Below are 13,793 nucleotides of genomic sequence, written 5' to 3' on the forward strand. Positions count from 1 at the left end.
ATTTTACTGGGGAAAAAATGGCAGTTCAAGTAACCATAATTTTAATGTAAAAAGGAAAGGGGTACAGTTTTTTTTTAAATATACAGTAATGTTGTGTAAAAACCACCGTATTGTGGATGATTGATAAGCCTTTTGTTTGCTTTTGTGTATTGCTGCACCATTCAGAAGTGCAATTGTCTATGGCTTTATATCAATATTTGCCTGTACTTATTTGACTGATTTGTTTGTTGGGGTGGGGGAGAAAATAACATTGGATTTGTATGTATTTCTGTTAATTTTGTGTCAAAAATTTCAATTAACAAATCTTAAAACATTTTTTTTTAAAGACCATAAATTTTACTGTAAAATTCTAATGACTGAGCTGCGAGGGTGTTTTTTTACCGTAAAATCTATAGATTTTTTTTCAGGCTAACGAGTTGCATTTGAATGTGAGACCCCTGCACTGTGGTAAAGTTTTGACTTTTTGACGCTATGTAGAGAAAGCTAATATTGGTCGCCATGCTACACCCACATCCTAAAATGAAAACCTAAACGCTTCGGAATTTAGCATCCTCCATATGTCTAATCTGTGTGGGTAAAGTTGGAAAGCAATCAGATGAAATATCTGCGAGGTACTGGTTACAAAACACCTCCTGGAAATGGCGAAAATCTGCCCCAAAAAATGACCGTTTTGAATGTTTTGAGGTTAAAAATGTCAGATCTAGTCCAACTAGATCTGACCAATCTGAGTCTATGAGCATGAACGGATGAAGCCTACTTGGATGAGTGGCGGAACATCTTCTAAGACAAACCAACAAAAAGTCCAGTTGCGGTCGATTGAATGCCCTGAGAATACAATGACCTGGATGAATGAGAACATTCTTAGACAATATTTGGAATGCAAAAAATAAATAAATAAATAACATTCGTCATGTCTCTTATAATGATTGTGAACAATTGACAAAATTCCGGGGAAAAAAAGGGCAGTTCCTCTTTAAGCGCAAAAATTATGACTAAAGTGGTGAAGCTGTATTTTCATTTTCAAGAAACACATATGTTTTAATACTTATTATTTTAGTTATTTTAGCACTGCGTAATTGTATGTAACTTTATTTTTCATCAGTTTTTATGAGTGCCTTCTAATGCAATATATTTGATTGGTATTTATTTTTGTAATCAGCCTGACCTCCATCCATCCATCCATCTTCTTCCGCTTATCCGAGGTCGGGTCGCGGGGGCAGCAGCCTAAGCAGAGAAGCCCAGACTTCCCTCTCCCCAGCCACTTTGTCCAGCTCCTTCCGAGGGATCCCGAGGCGTTCCCAGACCAGCCGGGAGACATAGTCTTCCCAATGTGTCCTGGGTCTTCCCCGTGGCCTCCTACCGGTCGGACGTGCCCTAAACACCTCCCTAGGGAGGCGTTCGGGTGGCATCCTGACCAGATGCCCGAACCACCTCAACTGGCTCCTCTCGATGTGGAGGAGCAGCGGCTTTACTTTGAGCTCCCCCTGTATGGCAGAGCTTCTCACCCTATCTCTAAGAGAGAGCCCCGCTACCCGGCGGAGGAAACTCATTTCGGCCGCTTGTACCCGTGATCTTGTCCTTTTGGTCATAACCCAAAGCTCATGACCATAGGTGAGGATGGGAACGTAGATCGACCGGTAAATTGAGAGCTTTGCCTTCCGGCTCAGCTCCTTCTTCACCACAACGGATCGATACAGCGTCCGCATTACTGAAGACGCCGCACCGATCCGCTTGTCGATCTCACGATCCACTCTTACCTCACTCGTGAACAAGACTCCAAGGTACTTGAACTCCTCCACTTGGGGCAAGATCTCCTCCCCAACCCGGAGATGGCACTTCACCCTTTTCCGGGCGAGAACCATGGACTCGGACTTGGAGGTGCTGATTCTCAGCCTGACCTAAGCTTTGATAATAATATTTCATATCATTCGACAAGGTTTATCCTGTCAAACTGCAAGTAGGTGAAATACAATTATTGAATCGGGTTAAAATCAAGAGTAAGATTACTAAATCAGTGTTAATATTTGTAGTGGAAAAATTGGGCCCCCAATGACAAAAAGGTTAAGTCAAGTTAAAGTACCACTGATAGTCACACACACACACTAGGTGTGGTGAAATTACCCTCTGCATTTGACCCATCCCCTCGTTCCACCCCCTGGGAGGTGAGGGGAGCAGTGAGCAGCAGTGGTGGCCACGCTCGGGAATTAGTTTGGTGATTTAACCCCCAATTCCAACCCTTGATGCGGAGTGCCAAGCAGGGAGGTAATGGGTAGGGATGTCCGCTAATGGCATTTTGCCGATATTTCGATATTGTCCAACTCTTTAATTACTGATACTGATATCAACCGATACCGATATCAACCGATACTGATATATATATACAGTCGCGGAATTAACACATTATTATGCCTAGTTTGGACAACCAGATATGGTGAAGATAAGGTCCTTTTTAAAAATATTAATAAAATAAAATAAGATAAATAAATTAAAAACATATTCTTGAATAAAAAAGAAATATAAAAACAGTTACATAGAAACTAGTAATTAATGAAAATGAGTAAAATTAACTGTTAAAGGTTAGTATTATTAGTGGACTAGCAGCACGCACAACCATGTGTGCTTACGGACTGTATCCTTTGCAGACTGTATTGATATATATTGAGATATAATGTAGGAACCAGAATATTAATAACAGAAAGAAACAAACCTTTTGTGTGAATGAGTGTAAATGGGGGAGGGAGGTTTTTTGGGTTGGTGCACTAATTGTAAGTGTATCTTGTGTTTTTTATGTTGATTTAATAAAAAAAAAAAAATTAAAAAAAAAAAAAAGCGATACCGATAATAAAAAAAACGATACCGATAATTTCCGATATTACATTTTAAAGCATTTATCGGACATCTCTAGTAATGGGTCCCATTTTTATAGTTTTTGGTATGACTCGGCCGGGGTTTGAACTCCCGAAGAACCACTGACCTAATGGGGGGGGTCGTCTTTAAACCGAGAACGGTCATTTATTTTTCGTCAACTGAAAGGCGTGTTCCCTTGAAACATTTCCGGATAGCCTTTACCTGCGTTAGGTCGATACCCAGCCCTGCTGTGGTTTGGATAGGGGGCGCCGCACTGCTGGACTTCGGCCACAGCTCTCCTCTCCTGCTCCCACATGTCCACCTCCGACTCGGTCGTCCGAGAGCCCACGTCGGACACGTCTCCCTCCTCGCCTTCCGTGCTGTTCCTGTAGGGCCGGCGCTGCCAGTTCTGGATGGCCTGCTTGCGGAGGCCCCAGTTCCTCGACCCGCCGCCGCCGCAGCCAGGGGAGCGGTCGTAGGCGCCCTCGGTCAGGCGGCACTGCATGTGGTAGTACTGAGCCTCGGGGCACTCGTCCATCGGGTGCATCTCCACACTGTCGCTGTCGTATCCGCCGGAACCCTGTGAGACCGACTTGACCCGACCCGATGCTCTACGACGCAGAGATGTGAGGATACGACAAATTAGAACTCACGCTTTGTCAAACTTTACACAACCTATTTCATGGACTCATGTTATCTGTACAACTGTTGTGCCATGCATTAAAGATGACCTCATGAGATATTTATACAGTTAGCAGAGAAGCTAAGACAGAAGGCTTGGACAGTCGCCGTCGGGCCGCCATGTGTGGCGCCACGGCTGACTCACGGCCAGGAAGTGTGTGACGTCCCAACAGGAATCACGTTTGCACCCCAACTGGCAGCTCAGTCAGACCTCATGTACAGACGAGATGTCAGAGTGTGAAATAACTCACTATGTTCTCAGCGTCCGCCTATACCAGGGGCGTCCAAACTTTTTCCACTGAGGGCCGCACACGGAAAAATTAAAGCATGTGGGGGCCATTTTGATATTTTTCATTTTCAAACCATGACAAATTATATGCATTTTTTAATTTATTTTACCTTTAGGGGTCCCGGGGACCATAAAGGGTCTCAGTCATTAAAATGTTAAAAATAAATCAGATTATTATTTTTTTTAAATTATTTAACGCTTACAGTAAATCTCTATATCAACTTCAAGTTGATATAAAGTAATACAAATTAAAAAAAATGTTTTATGGCTTTTCTCTCAAAAACAACTTAGTTTTTTTATAGTAAAACTGAAATATGCAGTTTTTCATTAGAGCCCTAAAAGATCAATAATGCAGGACACCATTGATTTTAATTATTTCATATTTTTGAGTAATCACAGTGAAAAGATAAATAAAAAATCACTAAATATATTTGGGATCCAAAAGGTGCCCCACTCATAAAGTGATACATTTTTTATTAGGTTTTTCTTTTACTTTCAACACTTAAGTTACGAGATCAACTTCAGATATATCTGTCTATTTTATGCTGGAACTATTATTTTGTTTGTTTTATGCGCTTTTGTCAAAGAAAACTTTGATGTTTTTATATGGCTACTACACAATATATGCAATATTTACCACATACAACATTTTAAAGTGAAATATTTAAAGTAATTGGAGCCCTGAAAATAATTCATTATGACATGGATTTTTTTTCATTATTTTTTTTTTTTTGAGCAATGGCAAAAAAAATAAAAATTAAGAAAGACAAAAGAAAAAAAACAGCCTGCATGGCAGCTTTTGTGTCAACATTGCAACTTTTTCTCGTTAGATTTCACCTCATTCCACTTTTTTTAATGTTCTTTTTTATTTTTACAATGTATTTCCAGAATGTGTGGCGGGCCGGTAAACAATTAGCTGAGGGCCGCAAATGGCCCCCGGGCCGCACTTTGGACACCCCTGGCCTATACCAGGACGTGTCCAACTCATTTTAAAATCGAGGGGCCACATGGAGAAAAATCTACTTCCAAGTGGGCCGGACTGGTAAAATCACGGCACGATAACTTAAAAATAAAGACAACTTCAGATTGTTTTCTTTGTTTAAAAATAGAACAAGCACATTCTGAAATTTTACAAATCATGTTTTTTTTTGTTTTTTTTTACAATTACCTGTTGCAGTTAATAGTATATATACTTTATTTGTCGTTATTTATATTTTCTGAATAACTTATGTGATAATGTTCATCAGTCAACTCATTGGTGTTAATTTTCAATCAAGATAAAAAAATTGTATCAAAATCAAATTACAGGATGTTAATTATGTAGTTTGCTCATTTTCCTCGACTGATGTACTAACATCATGTGGTTTATTTTATAGATATGTAGCATCATCTACAAAGATACAAAGAATTGCTATTGCGACATCCAGTGGACACATTTAGAACAGCTGTTTGTTTCATTCAAAAATTTCAGGTTAATTTTTATACCAGCAAACTCATCCCGAGGGCCGGATAAAACCTGTTCGCAGGCCTGATCCGGCCCTCGGGCCGTACGTTTGACACCCCTGGCCTTTATGATCATAGACATCCATACATGTGGTATGTGATCGTTTCATTACAATCTTGGAAACTATGTTGCTTTGTAATGGCGTCACTGAAAGAATATACTGCATTGGATATTTCCCATAAATGTAGTCCTTATATCCCAAAATAAAGTCCCAATTTACGAGAATAACTTTTAACTTTGATAATAATCCAAATTTATGTGAAAAACAAGTTTTACATGAACGCAGTTTTATTTTTTAACGTAATGAAGTTGTCATTTACAAAAATAGAAAAATTGTTTTGTGACAATTTGTTTGGATCAAATTTGAGAAAAAGTTAATGATAATGAAGACATTTTTAAGAAAAAAAAAGTGAAAGAATATTAGAATACATTTGTGTTTTACAAGAATAAATCAACATTTTATGAGGTATGAGTCTCAATATTTGAATATAAAAGTGGACATTGGTGAGAATGAAATCTGTATTTTATGAGAATTAATTTACAAAATGATGAGAAAATAATATTCATTTTGAGTAAATTCGTAATCATACAAGATTAACGCCGTAAGAATTATAAACAATTTCATGACAATTAAGGCCCAATATTTGGAGGAAAAAAGACGTACCGTGGCTTTAAAGAAAAAAAAAGTGAGAATAAAATCATTATTTATATTATATCTGAGAAGCCAGTCATAAAATCACGATAATAAAGTCAAATGTAATTTTAAGTAAACAAAATTCTAATAGTATGAGAATAATGTCGTAACAATAAATAATAATTTTATGATAATTAAGTCTCAATATTTAGAGAAAGAAAGACACGTTTCAAAGATAAAATACATTTTGAGAAATGTTTTTGTTTTTTAAGTGAAAAAAATTGTAATAGTATACAAATAAAGTTGCAACAGTAAATAATAATTTTATGACAATGAAATCTCAATTTTTTAGGATGAAAAACAGTTATAGAACTACAATTCCATAAGACACCAGTCATAAAATTATGACAAAAAATTTGTAATTTTAGGTTAAAAAATTGTATTCGAACACCAATAGTCAATAAACTATTTATGTTAATTAACCTTTTGAGGATAAAAACTTAATTTTATGAGACATCAGTCATAATTATGACAACAAATTTAATTTTAAGTAAACAACATTGTAATAGTACAAGAATAAAGTCATAAAGTCAACATTTATGATACTAAATCATTATTTCTTGAAAGTTGTCATTTTGAGTGACCGACATTGTAATAAGATGAGAATGAGTTAATATAAATGATTTAAGTTATAATTTTATTAAAATAAAGTTACAATATTATGAGATTAAGGTTTTCTACATGTTAATACGGACATATACCCAAAATAATACTCAAAAAATTATGACTTTAAAGAAACCCATCTTTTAGATTTCATACCAGTAAAGTTATGGTTTTTTGGGGGTTTTTTTTACCAACATTGGGTCCCATTCAGCAATAAGTTCCTAACTTTTCCTCGTATCTTTCTTCCTAAGTGATTTTCTAAGAGGAGTCCATTCTAATTCATGACGTGTTCTTAAACGACCAAATTGTTCCCACCTGCTGCACTGCAAAAACTGAAATCTAAGTGAGATTAAATATCTCAAATAAGGGTGATATTTGCTTATTTTCTGTCTGATAAGATAATTCTTCTCACTAAGCAGATTTTATGTTAGAGTGTTTTACTTGTTTTAAGGGTTTTGGTCCTAAATTATCTCAGTAAGATATTACAGCTTGTTGCTGAGATTGTATGACCTATATTGAGTAAAACATGCTTGAAACTAAATTATCAACTGTTGCAAAGCTGTGTCATCAACACTCACAAGTATAAAACTACTTTTTTAAAGTAATAATTTCTTATTTCAAGCATGTAAAAAAAAAAAAAAATCATGACTTTGACACAATTGTGTCTCATATTAAAACAGATGACAGCCAAATGGACTTTGCTGTTTTATTTTCAATGAAACAATAGAAAATACGTACTCCTGTAGTAGTACAGTTGTTATTAGTGAGAATATACTTATTTTAAGGTATTTTTGGGTTCATTGAGGTTAGCTAATTTTACTTGTTTTGGAAAGTCTTGACAAGCCAAATTTTCTTGTTCTATTGGCAGATAATTTTGCTTAGTTCAAATAAAAAAACAACTATTTAAAAAAAAAAAAGTTTTTGTTTTTGAACACTGACTTTTTGCGTGTCTATCATAATTTGCATATAAACGCGCCCTTATTTCCCCAATATGCATATGTAAACACCCTTAATTCCGTAATTTGCATAGGTAAACGCCCGTAATTCCCCATATAAGGGCACAATTCTGGCGGAAAAGCCGAACATCAAACACGCGGAGAAAACACAAACAGATTACAGAAGAGAAATTCGTATTATCCCGCGGGGGAAATACATAATGTCAAAACGTAAGTTTAAGAAAGGGGGGACAGCTGAGGTAGCCCCGAAGCGGAAGAAAAACTGGTCGAGTTCAGAAAAGGAGCTTCTACTGCAGGAAGTGGAGAAAAACAAAGTAGTGATCCTCAGCAGTGCAAACTCGGGGTTTAAGGGCACATATAAAGCGAAGATCTGGGCCACTATAACCGATGCAGTAAATATGGTGTCAAGTGGTGAGGTCCGCACAGTTGAAGACGTTAAAAAGAAATGGTATGTGCGTGAGTGTGTGCATGCACACAGTATTTTGAAATGTCTATAAATTGCTCATTTTGCTATATGTCAGTCTGTCTTATCTATCTCTCTATATCTATCTATCCATCTATGATATTAATTGAACATTAGACAATAGAAGTAAGGGAACTTGTCACACTTAAGAACAAGTAAGCCACCCTAAGAGTGCTCTGGAGCAGAGGTCCCCAACCACCGGGCCGCGGCCCGGTACCGGTCCGTGGACCGATTGGTACCAGGCCGCACAAGAAATTTAAAAAATAAAAAATAAAAAAATAAAATACATATATATATTTTTATCAAATCAACATAAAAACACAATATATATACATTATATATCAATATAGATCAATACAGTCTGCAGGGATACAGTCCCTAAGCACACATGATTGTATTTCTTTATGACAAAAAAATAAAAAATAAAATAAAATAAAATACCATAACCCCCCAGCCCCAAAATTTTCAAGCGTTGACCGGTCCGCAGCTACAAAAAGGTTGGGGACCACTGCTCTGGAGCACTCGTAGATTTTGTTCTTACCTACGAACAAATCCCAGCTAAGAAAACATTGGTGAATACAAAAATCTCCTTAAAAACTTCGTAAGTGGGCCTAAGAACAAAATGTTGTTCTCAAGAACGGTTGCTGAATGGGGCCTATTGAGAGTAATTTCTCATGACATTATCCTGTTTTCTGGTAAATTCTTCTTCAGAGTGGCACTTATTCTCATGACTGGCACATGCAAGAAGGATATTGTTCTTTTCGTATGAAGAAGTGAGTCAGAAAGTTTCAATATCCATCCATCCATTTTCTTCCACTTATCTGAGGTGGGGTCGCGGGGGCAGCAGCCTAAGCAGGGAAGCCCAGACTTTCCTCTCCCCAGCTACTTATTTCCAATATAAGTTTCCATATAGAAAAGAAAAACAAAAAGGCGGCGTGAAGTCTTACCCCGTACTGGGAGATGAACGTCGCTCGGATGCTTGGTAGATGCCCCTTGTGCTTCCAGAGATGCTGGAGTTTCTCTGGAGAGAGAGGTGAAGATGCACAAGAGAGGAAAAAAAAAACCGGGAAGAGTTAAAAGAAATGTTTTATTAAAGCGTCCTTAGCCATGGCCTCTGCTCATACATGGCCTGTGTGGGCGGGAGACACCTTTTTAAGCACCAGCTGCGTCTTTAATTGCTTCCCCAGTGGTTATACCGTATAAATAAGTACAACTTATACATCAGAGTGTATTCTTTTCACTCATTAGCAGTTTGCAGGGGCATCATTCAACTGATCATGTTCAACAAAGAGAAGAAAGGACTGGATAATTGGAAACATTTCATGGGATTTGGCTGATTTGTTTATGGGGACGCAGCAGTTTTACTGTAAATGAGGGGTGTCCAAACTTTTTCCACTGAGGGCCGCACACTGAAAAATCAAAGCAAGCGGGGGCCATTTTGATATTTTTTTATTTTGAAAACCAACACAATATACATTTAGGCCTCCACTCAGGCTTGATCCCGGGGACCACAAAGGGTTTTGGTCCAAAAAATATTAAAAATGTGTCATTATTCGGTACTATTATTTGTATTATTATTCAAGTTTTAAATCTCTAGATCAATATTCTGTCAATATAAAATCAAAATGTATCTGTCAATATAAAGTTTAAAAAAATTTAAGTTGCATACTCTTTTTGTCAAACAAAACCCTGTTTTTTTAAATGGAAAAAACACAATATATGCAATATTTTCACCCAATAACATTTTTAAGTGGAATATTTGAGATTATATAATAATTGGAGCCTTAAAAAGGTCAATAACTCATAACACCGTTGATTTTAATTCATTATTATTTTTGGAGCAATGACACTTAAAAACAAATCACACAAAAATGATTGGGGATCCAAAAGGGTCCTGCTCATTAAAGTGTTAAAAAATAAATCATACATTTATTTTACTGATTACTTTTAACACAATAATCTCGAGATCAACTTCAGATCTATCCGTCAATTATAAGTTTTATTGTTGTTTATGATTTTTGTTTGTTCGTTTTAGGCCCTTCTTTAAAAAAAAACAGCTCAGTTGTTTTTTTTTCCATTTTATTTTTATTGACATCCAGCATCAGACATTCCTATCCATTACATCATATTCACATACATCATATATCTGTTGTCTGCCCTAAATGTCAAAATATATTTTTAGGTTTATATCCCAACCATACCACCCCACCTCCCCCAAAAGAAAGAAACAGCAGAAAAACAAAATAATATTTGCAAATACGTTAATTAAATAAATAAAAAATAAATACTAATACATTATTAATAATAATAATCAGAAATAAAATAAAATAATATAAACAGATAAATATATATATACACATATAGGGAGTAAAAAAAATAAAAAACAGCTCAGTTTTTTATATGGCAAACACAAAACATGCAACATTTTCCCCAAAAAATATCTCAAAGTGGAATATTTAATGTGACTTAATTGGAGCCTTGAATAGGTCAATAATTCATAATTGATTGATTGTTTGAGAAGTTTATTGACATCTTCAAGAATTCAATCCATGTAATGCTTTAAGAAGGCAAATTGATGGCACAAAAAGCCAAAAGGCTTGTTTCCATTGTGGTTCGTAATGACATTGATTTTGATTCGTAATTATGTTTTAAAGAAAGAAACAGCCTGCATGGCAGCTTTGTGTTATTAGAGTAAACATTGCAACATTTTCTCGTTACATTTCAACCGTTTGCTCTTTTATCCCACTATTTTTGTTTTTAATTTTTTTCAATCGTATTTTTAAAATGTGCCGTGGGGCCGTTAAAAAAAAATGACCTGCGGCACTTAGGACACCCCTGCTGTAAATAAAACAACAAAAAGGCCCTGCGAGGAGGTGGCGACTTGTCCAGGGTGTACCCCGCCTTCCGCCCCAATGCAGCTGAGATAGGCTCCAGCACCTCCCCTCCACCCCGAAAGGGACAAGCGGTAGAAAATGGATGAATGGATGGATAAAACCCAAAGAAGAGCAGTGTTACATAACAAGCATGCATTGCACGCTCACAGCTATACGCCTCCGAGCTCTCCGCTATGGACATGGAGTCTAAAATAAAACACGTGCAATCAGCGGTAAAAAAATGAAATATTACTGTATTGAAGCAACAGATAAAAAAAGAGGAACGATAATAATAATCTTTGATGAGATCATAGGAATTTGACCAGAAGGTGGCGCTAGAGGAACGTCGGCGAAGCAACCATCAGCTCCACAGCTTACAGTGTGGTAACAAACACTCTCCTTTTGCCCCAAGCTGTTTGTGTGCTGCTGCAGCGTTTGTGTAGTGTGATCTATTGCACACCAGTGGGATCCACCGCCAGTAACTGCAACTCTCGGAATGCGAGTTGAACACGGCCATGCCAGCAGGCAGATAATGAGACCCTGCCATCCAAATATAAAAGATAGCAATGCCTATTTCTGACCGACACGGTCAGAGCTATACATTTATTAGTATGTTTATTGTGATTGCGGCTGGCAGTGATGTAAATCCTATCTAACCTTCTCTCACAGGTGATAGGTTAAAAAAATTAAAAACACAAGAAACAGCACTCGTTTGTGGACTATACAAATGAAAAATAATAAACTGTTATATATACTGTATCTATATATATATATATATATATATATATATATATATATATATATATATATATATATATATATATATATATATATATATATATATATATATATATATATATATATATATATATATATATATATATATATATATATATATACACAGATTCACAGCCCTTATATATATATATATATATATATGTAAGGTCTGTGAATCTTTGGGTGTCCCACGATTCGATTCAAAATCGATTTTTTTTTTCAATTCAACACGATTCTCGATTCAAAAACAATTTTTTTTCCCGATTCAAAAGGATTCTCTATTCATTCAATACATAGGATTTCAGCAGGATCTACCCCAGTCTGCTGACATGCAAGCAGAGTAGTAGATTTTTGTGAAAAGCTTTTATAATTGTAAAGGACAATGTTTTATCAACTGATTGCAATAATGTAAATTTGTTTTAACTACTAAATGAACCAAACATATGACTTATTTTATCTTTGTGAAAACATTGGACACTTATGAGATGCGATGCAAGTGTAAGCCACTGTTTTTTTAATAAATGTCTAATGATAATCTCAATGAGGGATTTTTAATCACTGCTATGTTGAAATTGTAACTAATATTGATACTGTTGTTGATAATATTCATTTTTGTTTCACTACTTTTGGTTTGTTCTGTGTTGTGTTTCCTCTCAATTGCTCTGTTTATTGCAGTTCTGAGTGTTGCTTGATCAGGTTTGGGTTTGGAATTGGATTGCATTTTTATGGCATTGCTGTGTATTGTTTTGTTGGATTGATTAATAAAAAATAAAAAAAATAAAAAAATATTTAAAAAATAATTTAAAAAATACATCTATTTTTTATAAATGAGAATCGATTCTGAATCGCACAACATGAGAATCGCGATTCGAATTCGAATCGATTTTTCCCCACACCCCTAATATATATATATATATATATATATATATATATATATATATATATATATATATATATATATATATATATATATATATATATATAAAGTATATCTTACAACTTCATAATAGAGATCTGTAAAGGAGCGGAAAAAGTGCACATGAATTAAACATCTACTGTCTACAGCAGGGGTGTCAAAGTCATTTTAGTTCAGGGGCCGCATGGAGGAAAATCTATTCCTAAGTGGGCCGGAATTGTAAAATCATGGTATGTTAACTTAAAAATAAAGGTTGTTTTCTTTGTTTTACTTTGGCCAAAAATAGAACAAGCACATTCTGAAAACATACAAATCACAAATAATCCTCTGGACAAAACACTTCAAATTTGTTGAAAATTTCGGAGGAAATTGGTGCAGTTTTGAAGAACACAATGAGCTTCAGTGTATCTACAAAGCCAGGATTAAACTTTAAGTCACAGTCTTTCTGGGATTGAACAAAAAACACAACATTAAGATTAAAGATTAAAGTACCAATGATTGTCACACACACACTAGATGTGGTGAAATTTGTCCTCTGCATGTAAACTAGAGATGTCCGATAATGGCTTTTTTGCCAATATCCGATATTCCGATATTGTCCAACTCTTAATTACCGAATCCGATATCAACCGATACCGATATATACAGTCGTGGAATTAACACATTATTATGCCTAATTTTTTTGTGATGCCCCGCTGGATGCATTAAACCAGTGTTTTTCAACTTTTTTTGAGCCAAGGCACATTTTTTTCATAAAAAAAATACGGAGGCACACCACTAGCAGAAAAAGTTAAAAAAATTAAACTCCACCAGGTTGTCTTGCCTTATTTTGAGTTTGTTGTTGTTTCCTGTGTGTAGTGCTTTACTTCCTGTCTTGCGCTGTTATTTTGGTGACTTTTCCTGTTTGGTTCTCCTGTAGCAGCTTCACGCCTTCCTTTGAGTGCTATTGCCCGCACCTGCTTTGTTTTGGCAATCAAGACTATTTAAGTTGTGCGTACGCTATCCTTCTTTGTGGGGGACATTGTTGATTGTCATGTCATGTACGGGATGTGCTTTGTGGACGCCGTCTTTGCGCCACACGCTGTAAGTTTTTGCTGTCGTCCAGCATTCTGTTTTTGTTGACTTTGTAGCCAGTTCAGATTTACTTTTGTTTTACATAGCCATCCCTAAGCTTCAGTGCCTTTTCCTAT

At 35.9% G+C, this 13,793-nt stretch overlaps 1 protein-coding gene across 1 annotated transcript in view; it reads right to left on the minus strand.

The window, feature by feature from the left end:
- The window catches only part of fbxo41 (F-box protein 41), a 117,751-nt gene that overhangs the window by 29,856 nt on the left and 74,102 nt on the right, over window positions 1-13,793 (minus strand). The window contains exons 6-7 of the mRNA XM_062027094.1: window positions 8,985-9,058; window positions 3,070-3,458 (exon numbers count right to left, since the gene is read on the minus strand). Of these exons, the coding sequence (XP_061883078.1) occupies window positions 3,070-3,458; window positions 8,985-9,058 (463 nt within the window). The remainder of the gene's footprint in view (window positions 1-3,069; window positions 3,459-8,984; window positions 9,059-13,793) is intronic.

Source organism: Entelurus aequoreus, linkage group LG18 (genome assembly GCF_033978785.1).
Source record: "Entelurus aequoreus isolate RoL-2023_Sb linkage group LG18, RoL_Eaeq_v1.1, whole genome shotgun sequence".
Classification (NCBI taxonomy): domain Eukaryota; kingdom Metazoa; phylum Chordata; class Actinopteri; order Syngnathiformes; family Syngnathidae; genus Entelurus; species Entelurus aequoreus.